This window comes from Sminthopsis crassicaudata, chromosome 2 (assembly GCF_048593235.1).
Source record: "Sminthopsis crassicaudata isolate SCR6 chromosome 2, ASM4859323v1, whole genome shotgun sequence".
NCBI lineage: Eukaryota > Metazoa > Chordata > Mammalia > Dasyuromorphia > Dasyuridae > Sminthopsis > Sminthopsis crassicaudata.
The window spans coordinates 372740209-372759254 of record NC_133618.1 but is presented as its reverse complement, the minus strand read 5'-3'; the positions used below and the strand labels follow the sequence as shown (position 1 = coordinate 372759254).

The 19046-nt window shown below is 34.1% G+C and overlaps 1 protein-coding gene across 1 annotated transcript in view; it reads left to right on the top strand.

The window, feature by feature from the left end:
• Positions 1–19046, top strand: part of DYNC1H1 (dynein cytoplasmic 1 heavy chain 1) — a 90722-nt gene that overhangs the window by 31369 nt on the left and 40307 nt on the right. The window contains 19 exon segments of the mRNA XM_074291247.1: positions 2673–2828; positions 2917–3030; positions 3307–3417; positions 3525–3734; positions 4264–4410; positions 4657–4823; positions 4954–5127; positions 9545–9710; positions 9797–9985; positions 10079–10282; positions 11304–11339; positions 11341–11587; positions 11898–11998; positions 12597–12756; positions 13570–13813; positions 13941–14124; positions 17062–17274; positions 17699–17937; positions 18297–18453. Of these exon segments, the coding sequence (XP_074147348.1) occupies positions 2673–2828; positions 2917–3030; positions 3307–3417; positions 3525–3734; positions 4264–4410; positions 4657–4823; positions 4954–5127; positions 9545–9710; positions 9797–9985; positions 10079–10282; positions 11304–11339; positions 11341–11587; positions 11898–11998; positions 12597–12756; positions 13570–13813; positions 13941–14124; positions 17062–17274; positions 17699–17937; positions 18297–18453 (3219 nt within the window).

Below are 19046 nucleotides of genomic sequence, written 5' to 3'. Positions count from 1 at the left end.
CTAATTCAGACTTTTGATAGCTCTAAGTATAGGGCTTCACTTAATACTTTATTAGTTATTACAATTCAGATAGTCAGCCAACCAACATTTCAGTTCAGCCAAGCTATGTTTATCAAGCACCCATTACATGCACTTTGTTCAGTCATGTCTCATTTTCTGTGACCTCTTTTGGGATTTTCTTGACAAAGATACTGGAATGGTTTGCTATTTTCTTCTCCAGATCATTTTACAGATGAGGAAACTGAGGCAAATGGAATTAAATGACTTGCTTAGGATTACATAGCTATTAAGTGTCTGAAGCCAGATTTGAATTCAGGTCTTCCTGGTACTTTATCCACTGTGCTACATAGCTGCCTGATTATGTGCAAAGCACTGTACTAGACCCTGTTTTATTGACAATATTAAGTCCCTAATAGAGCAGACAAAAGACAAAAATGAACTAGTCCTTGCCCTCTGTGTCTGTGGGGAGAAATGACAGATACATCTACAAAAATGTGCAAAATAAATAGAACGTTGAGAAAGGGTCACATGTACTTATCAGTAAGGGGGAATCAGGAAAACTTAGATGATGCTTTAGGGGACAGCTAGGTGGTGCAGTGGATAGAACACCACCCCTGAAGTTAGAAGGACCTGAGTTCAAATTTGCCCTCAGACACATAACACTTCTAGTTGTGTGACCCTGGGCAAGTCACTTAATCCCAGCTTGGGGGGGGGGGGGAGGATTGAGTTCAGAGAGTGTCTAGGATAGTGGTCTTCAAACTTTTTAAATAGAGGGGACTAGTTCACTGTCCCTCAGACTGTTGGAGGGCCCGATTATAGTAAAAACAAAAACTTACACTATATCTCTGCCCCTCAGCCCATTTGCCATACCCGGCAGGCCGTAGTTTGAGAACCTCTGGTCTAGGAGAAGGTCAGGTAAATTAGGAGAAGGTAAGTTAAAGATTAAGGAGGATAAGAATCAAAAATAGGCCATTTAAAGGTGCCCTTACAAGCTTTTGAGAAAGTTTTATGGAGTGGTAGGGACTGGAATCTAGATGTCACAGAGCTGAGAAGAATGAAGCAATCATTGTAACATCTTTTCTCTAAGGAGTTTAGCAATTGGTGGGAAGAATTAATTGTGTGTTGGTAGAATATCAAGTGAGTGTTTTTTTTTAGAGAATGGCAAAAGGGTGAATATGTGGATGAACAGTGAAGAAAGAACCAATAGAGAAAGAGAAAAGGAATATTTGATGGGGCAGATTTTAGAAGAGAAAGAAGGGTCTGTGATCAAGAATATATGTGGTATGTGTAACCTTGGCAAAGAGAGAAGACATGGCGTTTTCTGAGCCTATATGGCAAAGAAGGAAAGATTAAAGAATGATGTAGTAGAAATGTTTTCAGGCATGGAATTATGGAGATTAAAAATGCCATTAAGAGATAACTTTCATTATCTTGGAGGTAAAGTCATTTGTTGGTGGAGGTTTGGGAGATATGTTAGAGGCCTGAGGAGAGATGAAAATTTTATAATAATTGCTTCAGGTAGTATGATAATCAACTAGAAAAGAATAAAATAAGTATGTTGCAGAACTGAGAGCCTAATTGAGATTAGGAAACAAAGCCAATCCTTGTATCTTTGGGGCTGCTTCCTTTAGCAGCTGTTGCAATGCATCCAGGACTAGAAGGGAAGCAACCAAGAGTTGGAGGAGATTGGCATTAATGTGGCATGAAGAAAGGGAGAGTTTATGATCAGGGAAAGGAATTTCAGACTTCAAAATCATAGATAGCCTTATATGATAAGGTGTAAGATGTGATTATCCATGTTGTTGGATGAGTTTGAGTAGAGATAAAGATTAGAGGAGATTAACTGAAAGTCTAAAGTATTTGAAGGATATTAACCCAAATACTGAAACTCATAATATACAACAGAATGGTAGTGGAGGGAGTTGGCAGAAAGTATAGTCATGGATATCTATAATTCTGGACATGAGTTTAAAAATATATTACCTTGCTATTTGGGAATTTTGAAGATTTATATTTTAAATTAAAAATTTTAACTTGTATTCTTAATTGAGAAAATGGGAATGTTTTTCTTAGTCTTACATGATCATTTCAAAAAGATGGAAGAAAAATGTACAGTAGCTATAGTCATTATATTCAAAAAATGGTATTTCAGGTAAGAAAAATTATTCCTTACTCATTCCCTCTAATACTTTACTTAACAATCCTTGTATACAGAATTTTTTTAAGTCCCCAAATTTTTAAAAGCATATTAAAGATGGCCCATTATTTTGTGATAACCTTTTACTTAAATTTTTTGTATATAGATTTACTCCACCTATCCTAGAAGCTAAACATAGCACTTTGTTGAACCCACTTAAATATTTTATATTCTTTCTATTTGTGTGTTTTCAGTACATTTTTTATCTTAAAGAAGAAGGGACAAATAAATAGATAATTGTTTAAAGTAAAGTCTCTCTGGACTTGTTATTACTTTCAGGAGCACATTTTAAAATTATTGATTTTATATGTCATTGTGTCTGGAGAATGCATTCAAGTTAATAAATAGTCAATATGAGAAGCTAAAAAAAAATTATTGATTTTATTTGTAATTATTCAAATTTCCAAGCAACAAATGTTTCTACCCTGAGCCTCAGCACTGCATTTATTTTTATTTTGGCATGACCTATTTTTAGGGCAACCTTCGCCCAGAGGAGGCTCTTCAGGCACTTACTATCTATGAAGGAAAGTTTGGGAGACTCAAGGATGATCGCGAAAAATGTGCCAAGGCCAAAGAAGCTCTGGAGCTCACAGATACAGGCCTTCTCAGTGGCAGTGAGGAACGTGTACAGGTACAAACTACACATTTTTTATCACTATCCACCATGGAGTGACTTTTGTTTTTTGTCCCTTAAATAGAATTGCTTTTTTTCATAATAGGTGGCTTTGGAAGAGTTACAAGATCTCAAAGGTGTTTGGTCTGAACTTTCTAAAGTCTGGGAGCAAATTGATCAAATGAAGGAGCAACCCTGGGTTTCAGTACAACCACGAAAGGTATGTTTCTTTTAACTGTATATCCCTGTGTAATTTTGTGCAACAGATTCAGCCTAAGAGTTATTTAAGGACTTAAATGATATTGAATATTAGCAAAATGTAATTTATGTTCTATAGACTAGATTTGGTTATTTAGATGCTCATTAAAACTAATTTAAAACTTAGAATTCAGTAATTCTACTGTGTAAAAGTTTTATAGAGAATCACTTTACCATTGTCACATAAAGGGGTTTGTTGATTAACTAAAAAAAAAAAAATTAACTTTTTTTCTACCAGCTTCGACAAAATTTAGATGCTCTTTTGAACCAGCTAAAAAACTTCCCTGCACGTTTACGGCAATATGCTTCCTATGAATTTGTTCAGAGACTTCTTAAGGGCTACATGAAAGTAGGTACCACTTTAATTTTCTCAGTTGCAGTAAATTGTGTTAGAAGCTTATATTCATGAATGAATGTATTAGAAGCTTATATTCATGGGTAAATGTATTGTCATAGATTAACATGTTGGTGATTGAGCTGAAATCGGAGGCACTTAAAGATCGGCATTGGAAGCAACTGATGAAGAGACTTCATGTTAATTGGGTTGTATCTGAATTAACCCTTGGCCAGATCTGGGATGTTGACCTGCAGAAAAATGAAGCAGTTGTCAAAGATGTCCTACTTGTAGCACAAGGGGAAATGGCTTTGGAAGAATTTTTGAAACAGGTAAACATTAAAATTGGAGGGCTTCTTTCGGTTCAGTGTGATGATAATATGGTACTATGGATTTAGAGTCAGAAGTTCTCACTTGGAATTTGGTCTCTTGCATATTTGCTATGTGACCCTAGGCAAATTGCAATTTCTTGGAGCCTATTACTAGGATTTATATATTACTAGGTTTATATATTATATTATAATATATTATATATATTATAGGTATATATTACTAGGTTTATATATATATATATATATATATATATATATATATATATATATATATATAAAATGCTTTGTAAGACACAAAACCAAATCAAATGCAACATTAAGCTTCTAGCAATGGAGTGATATATAGTGAATTAGAGAGTTAGAAAATATTCAATATTTACTAAATATATCCTATGGCAGGGATAGTGAGATGGGAAGCATAATTTTGCAGCAGACAATAACAAACAATTATATCTTAAATCTTCTTAACTTTTTAATACTTAGGATGCTGAATACTTAATACTGATATACCTTTATCCCTTAAATTCAGATTAGAGAAGTGTGGAATACCTATGAATTAGATTTGGTTAACTATCAGAATAAGTGTCGCCTGATTCGTGGATGGGATGACCTCTTCAATAAAGTCAAAGAACATATCAATAGTGTCTCTGCCATGAAGTTATCTCCATATTACAAGGTACCTTATTATTTTGCCCCAGTTTTATCATTTCACTAGCCACATTTTCCACATAATCATTGATCTTCATTGTTTTGAACTGATAATTAGAGATCTATTAAATTTGAGTCCGTAATAATGAGTGGAACTTTTACACTTAAGAATGAATTCTAAATTACCATGCAACTATCAGAGAGACTGCTAGTGGGAATGTGGGTGGAATTCTAAAGGTTAGCAATTAATTCCCTGCTACTTTTTTATAATTAGGTTTTTGAGGAGGATGCTTTGAGCTGGGAAGACAAGCTGAATCGAATAATGGCTCTCTTTGATGTGTGGATTGATGTTCAGAGACGTTGGGTCTACCTTGAAGGCATCTTTACAGGCAGTGCTGATATTAAGCACCTTTTGCCAGTGGAAACCCAAAGATTCCAAAGGTGTGTTTTGAAATCATGATTCCTCAAAATGAATACATAGAAATAGTTATTCTTGACCTCATCTTAAGCTTTTATTTTAAAAACAAAAAAACAAAAAAACAACTAATTATTTTTTTCATTGCACTTTTAGCATCAGTACCGAGTTTTTGGCACTAATGAAAAAGGTATCAAAATCCCCCCTTGTTATGGATGTTCTGAATATCCAGGGTGTGCAAAGGTCTTTGGAGAGGCTGGCAGACTTGCTTGGAAAGATCCAAAAAGCATTAGGAGAATATCTGGAAAGAGAGAGATCATCCTTCCCAAGGTATTAAATTTTTGACAAGTCTTAAAATATAATTTAATATCAGCTATGTTTCATCATCTTTCATTGATAATCATTTGTTATTTGTTTGCCATTTTCTATACTACATTTGTTCAATTTCATTTACCAATTGAATGCTACTAATTGCTGATAAATAACTTCAGACTTTCCTATCAACTTCATTAAACTCTTGAGCAGTTAGCTTAATAGAAGATATTAGGAGGGAAACAATCAAACAATCTGAAGAAATGCAGTCAGGAAATTGGGTCTGACTTTGGGCTCTGCTTTGACCATAGTCAGGTCATTTAATTTCTCTGAGCCTGTTTTTCCATCTACAAAATGGGGTTAATGCTGCTAGTATTGTCTGCCCAATTGTCTGTGGGCAAAGAGAAACATTATATAAATCTGAGTAGGATAGTGATGGGGGAAAGGAGCCTCCCTGTGGGATATAGTATGGTATCTTCTCTATGATTTGTGGTCTTAGTTGCCTAGAGCAGGGGTATCAGATTTGCCACTAGGAAAAAACTAAAACTAGATTAAAATGTATTTGGGGAAGGATTAACAACAACAACAAATACAGTAAAATAGAAATGATCAGTATGCACACAGCAAGGTTCCATTTCTATTTGTGTTTGACTTCTTTTGTCTGGAGCCCTGAGAGATTAAAGTGACTTGAACCCAAGTCAGCCAGGTCTCCATCTGAATTCAAGTTGTAACAGTAATAAAATTTAAAAGGCAGAGAGGATCATAACTTTGACTCTGGGCTAATTAGAAGTTTCTTTTGTCTTATCAAGGAGTCAGGGCATATGGCTAGCTCCATAGGAGACATCCTTTTCCAAGAAAGGCCCATACCTTCTTATCAAGTTACATTTGTTTTTAAATTTTTTGAGTTCTGGGTTCTCTTCCTTATCCCCACCCATAATATGGAAAACCATATATGAAGTTATGTAAAACATTTTCATAAAAGTCATGTTGTGAAAGAAAGCATAGATCTCCTACCCTAATGAAAATAAAAATCCTCAAGGAAAATTAAGTTTAAAAAAAGAAAGAGAAAGAAAGAATGCTTCAATTTGTGTTGAGACAAAATCAATTCCTTTTCTGGGTATGGATAGGATTTTTCATCATAAGTCCTTCAGATTAGTTGTGAATCATTGTATTGTTGAGAATAGCAAAGTCATTTACAGCTGATCATCCCAGCACATTGCCTAGGGTAACTGTGGAGATCTGGTTTTACCACAAACTAGTATAGGCCATCTTAAAAAAAAAGAAAAAAAAAAAAAAAAAACTCACAAACTCAGGTGGACCCAAAAGTGAGAAACTTTGTATATAGTACAATTCACTTTGCTTGAGTTCATGGAGGAATTTCCAGTTTGTTTTTTGTTTTTTTTGTTTTGTTTTGTTTTTTCTGAGAGCATCCTGCTCATCATTTCCTATAGAACAATAATATTCCATCACAAACACATACCACATTTTATTGAGCCATTACCCAATTGATGGGCATCTCCTCAGTTTCCAATTATTTTATTATTTTTTATTTTTATTTTTTTGCTCTGAGAAGGGAGCTGCTATGAATATTTTTTGCATACATGGGTCATTTTCATTTTTTTTTTTTAATTTCTTTTGGTATTCATGCTTTGTAGTAGTATTGTTAGGTCAAAGGATATGAATTTATAGCTCTTTGGGCACAGATCATATCTTTTGATCATTTATCAATTGGGGCATGGCTCTTATTTTTTATAAATTTGTTCCCTTTGTGTTTGAGAAATTAGGCCTTATGAACAAAAGAAACTTTAAAATTCTTTCTGCAGTTACTATTGCTAATTGTATTTCTCCCATTTCATCTTCTTAATTCTTTATGGTTCTTTGGGAATCTGGGAATACAACTGAAGCAGTATCCTCTTGATTGTAATCTACTGAGATTCTCAATAAGGTTCATAAGCCATAATTTTTATTAATCACTTTCATGCCATATATTAAGACCCAACAAAATCTATGCAAAACAGTTCTTTTGACAGTCTTTTGTGAGGACATAGCCTTGCTGTGCTGGGGGTCTAGATATTATATTCACTTCTGAATAGTTCATTACACAATATTTTTAAAAAATTTTTATTGTCATTATTTTTATTGTTTGTCTTTTTTTTTTTTTTTTTTTTTAGTATTTACAAAAATTTTATGCATAGGTAATATTGCAGCATTAACAATTGCAAAACCTTTTGTTTCAACTTTTCCCCTCCTTCCCCCCACCCCTTCCCCAGATGGAAGGTTGATCAATATATGTTAAATGTATACATATCCAAACAGTTATTTTGCTGTACAAAAAGAATCAGACTTTGAAATAGCATTACACCATATTTTACACAATTCTCATGGATTACCCTCACCTGTCTTAGTGCTTATCAGTTAGTTAACCTTCCCCAAAAGAAGAAAGAATAAAATTTAAATAGAATATACATCTAACAACACTAACAGATAAAGGACAAAAGGAAAAATAAAATCCACTCAAAGGAAAAGTGCAGGCCAGATATGCTCCCTAGGCACATTGGACCCATTGGAGGATATGGGCTCCATTGGAAGTTAACCTTCAAGTGAGAAACTAAATTCTCCTGTGGCAAAATTCCTCTACTGGGTGCTTACCCAGTAGATCAACCTATAAATTTCTTCAGTGGATCCTAGAAATACCTAGGGTAACTGGAGATCTGGTTTTACCACAAACTAGTATAGGCCATCTTAAAAAAACAACAACTCACAAACTCAGATGGACCCAAAAGATACATATAGATCCTGAGCATCTATTTGTAAATCAATTCCCAACATCCTTAACTCTGTATAATATGGGCATTGGATGATGGGATGGCTTTTATTATTATGTCAAGATTATTAGCCTTAATAAAGTAATAAAAGCGAGTTATATGGCTTTATTGATATAGGTGACAGTGATACACTTTTTTTTCTTTAAAGATATTTGTATACTAGGGATAACTTGTGTAGCATATATAAATTTTCTGGAATGAATAAACTGCGATTAAAATTAAGAAATTAAGTTTGATTTTATTTTAATTTAATTTTTAAAAAATTAAATATAAATTTAATTAATTATATTTAATATTCTATTTTAATTTTAATTAAATTTTTATTTAATGTTTAAAGAAGACCAGCCCAGAAGAAATCTACTTAAAATAGGACTGGTTGAATATAAACATCTTTCTATGCAATAAAGTTATGGACATTCTATTAAAAACCATTAATTTTATATATTGCTATCATAATGTGGCTAGATATACTTTAACTGTATCTCAGTCTCTCTGAAGATACTTAAGAAGATTAGTCTGTACTTCTCCTGGGTAGTTTAGTTACTTGTCCTGCCTAAGGTGGTGGAGAAAGGGGAGGGAGGAGGGAGTAGAATTGGATCAGACAATCTATAGAAGCCCCTTTCTTCTTTGAGTGTCAGTTGATATATATACCCAGGGTAGAAACTTACTTAATTTACATTTTAAACTGTCTTATTAATATCTTCTATTTTCATATCTATCATTTTTGTATATATGTGCACATTCTCTTTTCCTTCCCTCCTCTCCCCCTAATTTCCTCCCCCCCACCATTTCTAGAATTGAACCCTTCCTTGTAACAAAGTAAAAAACAGTTAAGCTAAAGCAACTGATAAAAAGACTTCATCTGACAAGCATTCTGTTATTGTAGAGTAACTGATTTTAATGGGACCTTTGATCCACAGAAAAATGCAGTTAAGGGGAAAGCATAAGTGAAAAGCTACAAAGCAACTTAGAACTAACTTTCATTTTTAAAGCTAATTTTTAAAAAATTTTAAACATTGTTAAATTTTCCTACTTTTAAAATTAAGGGGAAAGTATTAGTGGGATGGGGGATGGCGAGGACATGGACAATAGTAAAGATCAGCATTTCTAGCTTCAGTTCTTTCTAGTTCCTACCAAAATAGTTCTAGCTTTTCTTGAGAGATAGTCCTTAAGTCCTTAAGGTAGTCCTTAACATGCTCACCAATCTAACCAACTTGCTATCCCAGCTCCAGGCAACCTAGGCCTGTATCTGGTAATAGTTAAAAGAATTCTTAAGTTAAATGAATGGCCTGACATTCTGTAATCTAAATTCTTCTTACTCAAAAAAAAACTTCCATATGTATCTATTTGTTACAACTAGGATTAATTAATAACTTCATCTTTATTTAATATTACCCTTACTCATTTTTGAATGTTATCTCTTGTATTGAAGAAGAAAAGGGGGTAAACAACTGTTTAAGTTAGCAATTAAAGGAAATTTAGCCTGGGTTGAATCCAATTCTAGCTTGAGGATCCAGGATAATATGCTTAAGATTTAACCATAAAATGAATGTGTATTTATATTGTAATGTTACTTGAGCAGCTTAAAATAAGTATTTTATCATTTCTAGGTTCTACTTTGTTGGTGATGAAGATTTGCTTGAGATAATTGGAAACAGCAAGAATGTGGCAAAACTGCAGAAACACTTCAAAAAAATGTTTGCTGGAGTTTCTAGCATCATTTTAAATGAAGATAACTCCATCGTCTTGGGAATTTCTTCACGTGAAGGAGAAGAGGTAGCCAAAAGTCTAGTTTTGTGGCATGGGAAATAATACTTTAAAATTCTAAAGATTTCAGGATTTTTTTTATCTAATTATTTCAGGTCATGTTTAAAACTCCTGTGTCAATCACAGAACATCCCAAAATAAATGAATGGCTCACACTGGTGGAAAAAGAAATGAGAGTTACCCTAGCTAAACTTCTTGCTGAGTCTGTTACAGAAGTAGAAATCTTTGGCAAGGCAACTTCAATTGATCCTAATACCTATATCACTTGGATTGATAAGTACCAGGTAACTTGAATTGCAGATTTATTTAACTATATATCTCTAAGGAAAGGTATATTTACTGCTTTTGAAAACTTGTACTTTACGTTTACTTTTCAGGCCCAGCTTGTTGTTTTGTCAGCCCAGATAGCTTGGTCTGAAAATGTAGAATCTGCACTGACCACTATTGGGGGTGGGAGTGATGGTGATTCACCAACTCCTCTGCAGTCTGTGCTAACCAATGTTGAGGTCACATTGAATGTTCTGGCTGACTCGGTGCTAATGGAACAGCCCCCATTACGCAGAAGAAAATTGGAACATTTGGTAAGTGTTGTGCTTTCATTTTACATTTGAAATCATGACTATAAAGAAAATGAATGTGAAATGTGTTCATATTTATCATTTTAAAAGAGAGGGGACCCTAGATAGAAAGTCTGTAGGCCATCCTCAGTAAAAATTGAGATTTGAGCCAGCTAAAATCATTATTTAATTGCTGCCATTTTTTCAGTTACTAAGCTCTTTGAAGGAGAGGGATTTTGACTTATTAAACGTGATTTTTTAAAATTTTTTTTTTTTTAAGATCTAGCACAGTGCTTCATATATAGCAAGAGTTTAATAAATGTTCAATGAGTAAAGGAATTTTTGTCTACTCATTCTTAATGCTTTCTTTCCAAGAAGGTGGCTGCAGTGGTATTTGAGGGACTGAGAATTGTGGGGAAGGATTTCCTTAGGCAGAAAAGTTCACATACTTAGAGGCTCACTTGCTGGGGCTTAGCCTGCTTTAGATATGGAACTAGGATATTTACCAGAATTAAAAATTAATATATGAGTTGTAATCCCCTTGTAGAAATTTTTGTTTTGCATCTTTATTTTTACTTTTATTTTTTTTCCTGGCTGAAGCAATTGGGGTTAAATGACTTGCCCAGGGTCATACCTACCTGCCCCTGTTTTGCCTCTTTTAATAGAAAATTCTTAGTAGTAGTAGTAGTAGTAGTAATAATAATAATAATAATAGCATTTACATAATATTTCAGGGTTTGGAAACCACTTTATAAATGTTATCTTATTCTAATCTCACAACAACTCTGGAAATAGATACTATTATTACCATTTTACAGATGAAGAAATGAGGCAAATAAAGATTAAGTGACTTGCCCAGCTAAATAAATGTCTGAGGTCACATTTGAATTTAAGTCTTCCTTAATCTAGGCCCCAAAATCTAACCCCTTAATCTGTTATTAGTAGTAGGAATCTTAACAACCACTCCATCCCCAAAATGTGAAGAACACATTGCATTACTTTAGTTAGTGATAAATTGTTTTCTTAATCTACTGTCTGTCTTTAGATTACAGAGTTAGTTCACCAGAGAGATGTTACGAGGGTCCCTACTTAAAAGCAAGATTGACAACTCTAAATCCTTTGAATGGCTTAGCCAGATGAGATTCTACTTTGATCCTAAGCAAACTGATGTGTTGCAACAACTATCTATTCAAATGGCTAATGCCAAGTTTAACTATGGTTTTGAGTACCTTGGTGTTCAAGATAAATTGGTACAAACTCCACTTACTGACCGCTGCTATTTGACAATGACACAAGCCTTGGAAGCAAGACTTGGAGGATCTCCGTTTGGTGAGTTGTAATTTCATATCAGTATTACTGTGATTGAATTCATTTTAATGTATATTAAGGTTTACAAAAGCAAAAGGTTTACAAATAGCTCTCCGCTGCCTATGGTTAGCGGAGAAAATAGACGTATGAACAGAAGTGACTAAATCACTTAGCTGTTGAAACTGAGACTCACATTTCTATCTTCTAGGTTCCAAATCCAGCACCATTCTGTAGTAGAAAAAAGTATTTCAACATTTCATGAAAATTGATAAAGGATATTGTGATAATATTCTGAATTGAGGTCCTAATTGTTCCTCTCTTCAAATGTTAGGTCCTGCTGGCACTGGCAAAACAGAATCTGTCAAAGCTCTTGGACATCAGCTTGGGCGATTTGTGCTTGTTTTTAACTGTGATGAAACTTTTGATTTCCAGGTAACTAGAGATTTTTCTTTTATTTATTTATTTGTTTGTTTGTTTGTGTTATATAACTACCTTTTGATTCCTAAAGAATATCATTTGGGAGATTTCATGTTATTAGATTATGCTAAAACCTGATTTCATAAGAAACATTGAGTATCTCTGCTGCTTTTTGTACCTTGGCAATCATAATGCATAATTTTAGAAATTATGGATAGTTCAGTGGATGTGAGATTTTTAAATCTCTTTTAACTTAATGCCCCATTGTGACCTTGCCAGCATAATTCTAGAGTGGAAGCTACCTAAAATTAGACCAGGTGACTCCTTTGTTGGTATTCTGACCACCCAGGACTTTACCCAGATCAGGTGCATTTAGCATTTAGCCCAAATATTTGACAATTATTGAGCTTAGAAATTTCATATATTCCCATTTAAGAAAGGCCAAGCAACTATAGCTTAAGGGTTTGGAATTTTTTTTTTTAATTCAGTTTAAGTGAAGAAATATTTAAGTGGTAGTTTTAAAAATTTTATTAGGGAGTAAGAGAATCTAGGAATATGTCCATCTAAAAACTGAGCTTTTTTACTAATCCAATGATTCTTTCCCTTTTTTTAGGCGATGGGGCGTATCTTTGTGGGACTTTGTCAAGTAGGTGCTTGGGGCTGCTTTGATGAATTCAACAGACTAGAGGAGCGCATGCTTTCTGCTGTGTCCCAACAGGTTCAGTGTATTCAGGAGGCCCTAAGAGAACATTCTAATCCAAACTATGATAAGAGTAAGACTTTGTTACTGATTAAATTCCTTTTTCCCTTGAAATAATATAAATATTAAATAAATACATATGCATGTATACATATTCGCATGTCTATATATAAAGAGGTTTCTTTGTGATAATTTGACCTCTGTGATGATTTATGATCATCATTTATATCTCGGTGGTGCAATTAAGATCTATTAAAGATAAGAACATTTGCTTCTTGATACTAAAAGACCTCAAACCATATTGCTGTTTGGGTTCTCATATCTGTTTTTTGGTCTCTTGCTACTCTCAGTCTTTCAAAAAGGGATATCTCTTGTTTTTAATGTCACCTTCACTTTTTAATCTATCATTCCTCTAAACACATTATTCTTATAGCAAAAATTGAAAGGGAGAAAAATGTTAGTAAAATGAGCTAATATGTCAGCTGTATGTGGTGTATGCAGTATACTGAGAAATTCATAAGCAAAGTACGGTGTGTCAAGTGAGGCTAGAGAAAGGGAAGGGAAGATTATTTTTCACCGGGGAAGGCAGGGAAAGATGCATGGAAAAGGTGACATTTGGACTGGAAGTTGGGGAGTATTTCACCCAGCAGAAATGATTAGCTCGCCCCTCACTGGGATGAGGATGCCACCATAGTATAGGAATGAAGATGTAGATACAGAAAAACTCTGGGAGGGAAAGGGCCTATCAGAATTATCTCATTCCTATTATTGTTTGAAGTTTAGCTTTTCTTTGAGGGTTTCATGCTTTGGATTTAAGAAACTATTAATGAAAGGGTCTTTTTCTAAAAATCTACTGAAAAATTAAAGTCCTGTTGTTAAATTTTAGCTTCTGCACCTATTACTTGTGAATTGTTGAACAAACAAGTCAAAGTGAGCCCAGATATGGCTATCTTTATCACCATGAATCCTGGCTATGCGGGCAGATCAAACCTCCCAGACAACTTGAAGAAATTATTCCGAAGTCTGGCAATGACAAAGCCAGATCGCCAATTGATTGCACAGGTTATGTTGTATTCCCAGGGCTTCCGTACTGCTGAAGTACTTGCCAACAAGATTGTACCATTCTTTAAGTGAGTAACAGTCATCCACAATCACATTTCTTAGACAAAAGTTTTGCGGTTTTTAAAACATTAAACATAATTTTTTTTAGATTTGTAATTATTTAGTAAAAGAGAATTTTTTCCCCCCACTTTTTAGACTATGTGATGAACAGCTTTCCTCTCAAAGTCATTATGATTTTGGTCTTCGAGCTTTGAAGAGTGTATTGGTAAGTGCAGGTAATGTGAAGAGAGAGAGAATACAGAAAATAAAAAGAGAAAAAGAAGAACGTGGTGAAGTAGTCGATGAAGGGGAAATTGCTGAAAATCTTCCAGAACAAGAGGTATATACAACTTTCTATACAGATGCTGACATATTATTTAAAAACTTGTCTTGACTTAATGTGATTATTTTCTCAGGCTTCATCTCTCTTTTTCTGTACTGTCTCCATTCATGATCTCATGCACTCGTATAATACTTTTCTATAGCCTCAGTCTCATTAAACTTCAAGCTCTTCTTTTAATTGCTTGTTATACATCTTTTTGAATGTCCTGTAATCCTACCGCCTCCAAAGTAGCATTCTTCTGGTTTTTTCCACAAAAATACTTTACTCATCCTGATGTCACTCTTTCTGTTAATGATACCACTCCCCTCACCATCATCCACTCAGAACAGTTAAGTTCAAAAACCTCTTTGCTTTGTCACTTCTAATCAGTGTAGTCCATCTCCTTTTCTCCATTTTAATGCCACCAGCCTTTTGCATGCCCTCATAATCATAGCAGTAATAACAACTGAAAAAGTGTTATATATACTTTTGTGTATATACTTTGTAGCCATTGTTTCATTTAATCTCCCAAATTATCTTGCAGATGTTATTATTGTCCTCATTTTAATTTATCTCATTCCATCTTGTTTTTACTCTTATAATAATTAATGTTTCTGCTTGTCTCTTTCTTTCAGTCCATCCTATCTGGTTTTTTCCCAGGTTACTTTTTCCATAGTTTAATTGTCTTCATTCTGATAAAACACCAGAAGTGACTCCTTATTGCCTGTAGTGAAAGTTCAGTCTCTTACCTGACGTTCAATACCCTCAATGATTTGGTCCCAACCCAAAAAGGGATCCCAGGCTATTCTTACTCATTTTCAAACTAGTCTGGGGGTCAATATAGATATCCTTTCCTCTCATCTTAATCCAGATCTCCCTTTCCATTTTCTACCTATTAAAGTCTAGCTAAAATCTATCCTCTCTATCAAGCCTTTATGTACTACTTCCAATTTAAACTTGATAAATATTTGTTGAATTGACTGAATGTGAGTAGCCCATATTGTACAATTCTGTTATTGTCTGTATTATTATAGTAGGCTTGTATGTGGGTTTTCCTGCCTCCATTCTGTTCTTCCTTATCTATCCTCTCCTCAAGATTTGTGAAAGATTGATTTTTCTGAAGCATAGTGCCAATCCTATACATTTTCATATTCTTGACTGAATAAGTTGCAAACTCCTTAGACTAGAATTAAAATTATAGTTAAATTTATTTGTCCAGTGTTCCCTGAACATTGTATATGTACTCTTTTCATTTTCATTGACTCATTTTTTTTCTTTTTTTTGGTTAGTGCTACTCCTTTTGCCTGCAGGCAAAGAGGCATCTTTAATGCCACAAGTCTCTTGCCTTCCATATATATTCTCCCAACTAAATTCTTTAGCTATTCCACTTTATACTTCGTTGCATTTGTTATAGCTTATTTTTATTATTGTGTACCTTTCTGGAGTCCCCTGCTAGACTGATTTTATTTAGAACAGCCATTATTTTTTGTTCCTCTTCAGAGCATATATTGCCTATAATAGGTATTTGATAAGTTAAATTGAATTGATGAAATTGAACTGTGTCTTCTCCTAATTATTTTTTTCCTGAGGCAATTGGGGTGAAGTTACTTGCCCAGGTCACACAACTAAGAAGTGTTAAGTGTCTGAGATCACATTTGAACTCAGATCCTCCTAACTTCAGGGCTGATGCTCTATCCATGGCACTACCTAGCTGCCCATTCTCCTAATTATTATTATTTTTTTAAATTAAAACTTTTTATTTACAAAGCATATGCATGGGTAATTTTTCCAACATTGACCCTTGCATAACCTTTTGTTGCAAATTTTCCCCTTCTTTCCCCGAGGACCTGCCCCATCTGGCAGGTAGTTCAATACATGTTAAATATGTTGAAATACATGTTAGATCCAATATGTGTGTACATATTTATACAGTTATCTGATTGCACAAGAAAAAGCACATTAAGAAGGAAGAAAAACTGAGAGGAAAAAGAAAATTGCAAGAAAATAACAATAGAGAGAGTGAGAATGCTATGTTGTCGTTCCACCCTCTGTTCCCATGGTTCTCTCTTTGGGTGTAGATGGCTCTCTTTTTCACTGCACAAATGGAGCTGGTTTGAATCATTCATCTCATTGTTGAGAGCCCCGTCCATCAGAATTAATCATCATTTAGTTTTGTTGTTGCTGTATATAATCTCCTGGTTCTGCTCATTTCACTCAGCATCAGTTCATGCAGGTCTCTCCAAGCCTCTCTAAAATCATCCTGCTGGTCATTTCTTACAGAACAATAATATTCCATAGCATTCATATACCATAATTTATTCAGCCATTCTCCAGTTGATGGGCATCCATTCAGTTTCCAGTTTCTAGCCACTATCAAAAAGAGCTGCCACAAACATCCTTGTACTTTCCCTCCTTTAAGAACTCTTTGGGATATAAGCCCAGTAGAAACACTGCTGGATCAAAGGATATACACAGATTGATAATTTTTTGAGCATAGTTCCAAACTGCTCTCCATAGTGGTTGGATCTGTTCATAGTTCCACCAACAATGTATCAGTGTCCCAGTTTTTCCACGTCCCTCCAACATTCATCATTATCTTTTCCTGTCATCTTAGTCAATTTGACAGGTATGTAGTAAAATCTCAGAGATGTCTTAATTTGTATTTCTCTGATCAATAGTGATTTGGAGCACCTTTTCATGTGGCTACAAATAGTTTCAATTTTTTCATCTGAAAATTGTTCATATCCTTTGACCATTTATCAATTGAAGAATGGCTTGAATTACTATAAATTTGAGTCAGTTCTCTATATATTTTAGAAATGCATTCTCCTAATTCTTAAACCAAACACATTAGAGATGCTATAGTAATGTGGATTTTTAGCTGGTAAATATGAAGGATTATGATAGATTATTTTTCCTTTCCTCTAAAACTTTTCATCTGTTATTTTTACTTAGATTCTAATTCAGAGTGTCTGTGAAACAATGGTACCAAAACTTGTAGCAGAAGATATTCCTTTGCTCTTCAGTCTTCTCTCTGATGTATTTCCTGGGGTCCAGTACCATCGTGGTGAGATGACAGCATTACGAGAAGAGCTCAAGAAAGTTTGTCAGGAAATGTACCTGACATACGGTGATGGAGAAGAAGTTGGTGGAATGTGGGTTGAAAAGGTAACTCAGAAGTTGGGGGAGGAGGCCATTTTAGTATAGAGTTAGAAAAACTTTTACTATTTGCATCATCATCATCATCATCATATAAATGTGTAAGAATTGTTATACAAGATTAATCTTGTGATCCATATAGTTTACTATTCTTCCTTGGACACTGGCACCCAAGTGATAAGATGTTCTCTGTTACAAGAAGAGCTATGTGCTATAATAATATTCCTACTTTCTCTTAACTCATATGAAATTCTTGTCCATGGATTATGTTAATAAATATTGAATATATTTCTATAAGTTTATTTATAGTTCACTGGACCAAATTCTTAAGTACACAATGACCACATAAAAGGGATAAATCTAGAATAGATTTCTTTTGGATGTATAAAATATTAAAGGGTATGGGGTTTTTTTGTTTATTTTCTTTTTTTAGGTTCTTCAGCTCTATCAGATAACCCAAATAAATCATGGTTTAATGATGGTGGGGCCTTCAGGAAGTGGAAAGAGTATGGCTTGGAGAGTTCTCCTGAAAGCACTAGAAAGATTAGAAGGTGTGGAAGGGGTAGCACACATCATTGATCCTAAAGCAATCAGCAAGGATCATCTTTATGGTACCCTAGATCCAAATACTCGAGAATGGACAGACGGATTATTCACACATGTTCTCAGAAAGTAAGTTAAGATTTTGACCTATATTTCCATGGATAGATTCTGTATTCAAGATTAATTAACAATCTTATTTCTTGTACTAAATTATAATAGTGGTAGTAATTGTAGCAGTAGCAGATGCTCACAGTTTATATAATCACCTTGTTAGAAAAAAAAATTTGTTCCTATTTAATACAGCTAAAGAAATAGTCTCAGAAAAGCGAAGCATCTTACTGTTTGTTACAAGTTTGAATAAACAGGAAGTACTCCCAACTTTTTTACTATAATTTCATTAATATCTCAATCCTAAAAGAGAGTAGGAAAAACTTTTTTTGCAATTCTTTCTTAATCAGATTTTTATATAAATTTTTCTTTGAATTCAGAATCATCGATAATGTAAGAGGTGAACTACAGAAACGCCAATGGATTATCTTTGATGGAGATGTTGATCCTGAGTGGGTTGAGAATTTAAACTCTGTACTAGATGACAATAAACTACTAACTTTGCCAAATGGAGAGCGCCTCAGTCTTCCACCCAATGTAAATTGTGTTCTTTTACATTTTTGTTGCTAAATATTCTTTTGTAACTATCTTAACTGAAATTCAGCCTGGCACTATTAGAAAAAGTTGCAAAGGTATTTTCAGTAGCCCTAGTGATATTATTTCAGTAGCCATTTATGAGTAGGACTTTAAACTGAAAAAAATTTTGATTAGTCACAATTCTTGGCTTTTAAATTTGTTTCTTTCAGTAGTAAAAGCCATGTTGAAGAGAAGAGAGTAATAAGAATGTGTCCATATTGTGCCTTTTATAATTTGATATGCTAATGACCCAGATATAAAAGTGGATATTTATCATAGGCCTGTAAAAATATGACCTGATGGATGAGCAGAAAAAAAGTTTTGCCTTATATTGTTTGAGAACAGCCCAGTCATCCTTATGCAGAGTCTACTATCAGAAATTTTCTTGGCTAAGTGTACAAACATTAAAGCCTTCCTGCCTCCAGTTTGCAGTTGTATAAATAATTCCTAACCTGTCTTATAGATAGAAAATATAGGTGAATATTCTGATTGTGGGAACTAGCTTATGTTGAGTCCTTTGTTTCTATGACACTATAATTGTTTGTATATAAATA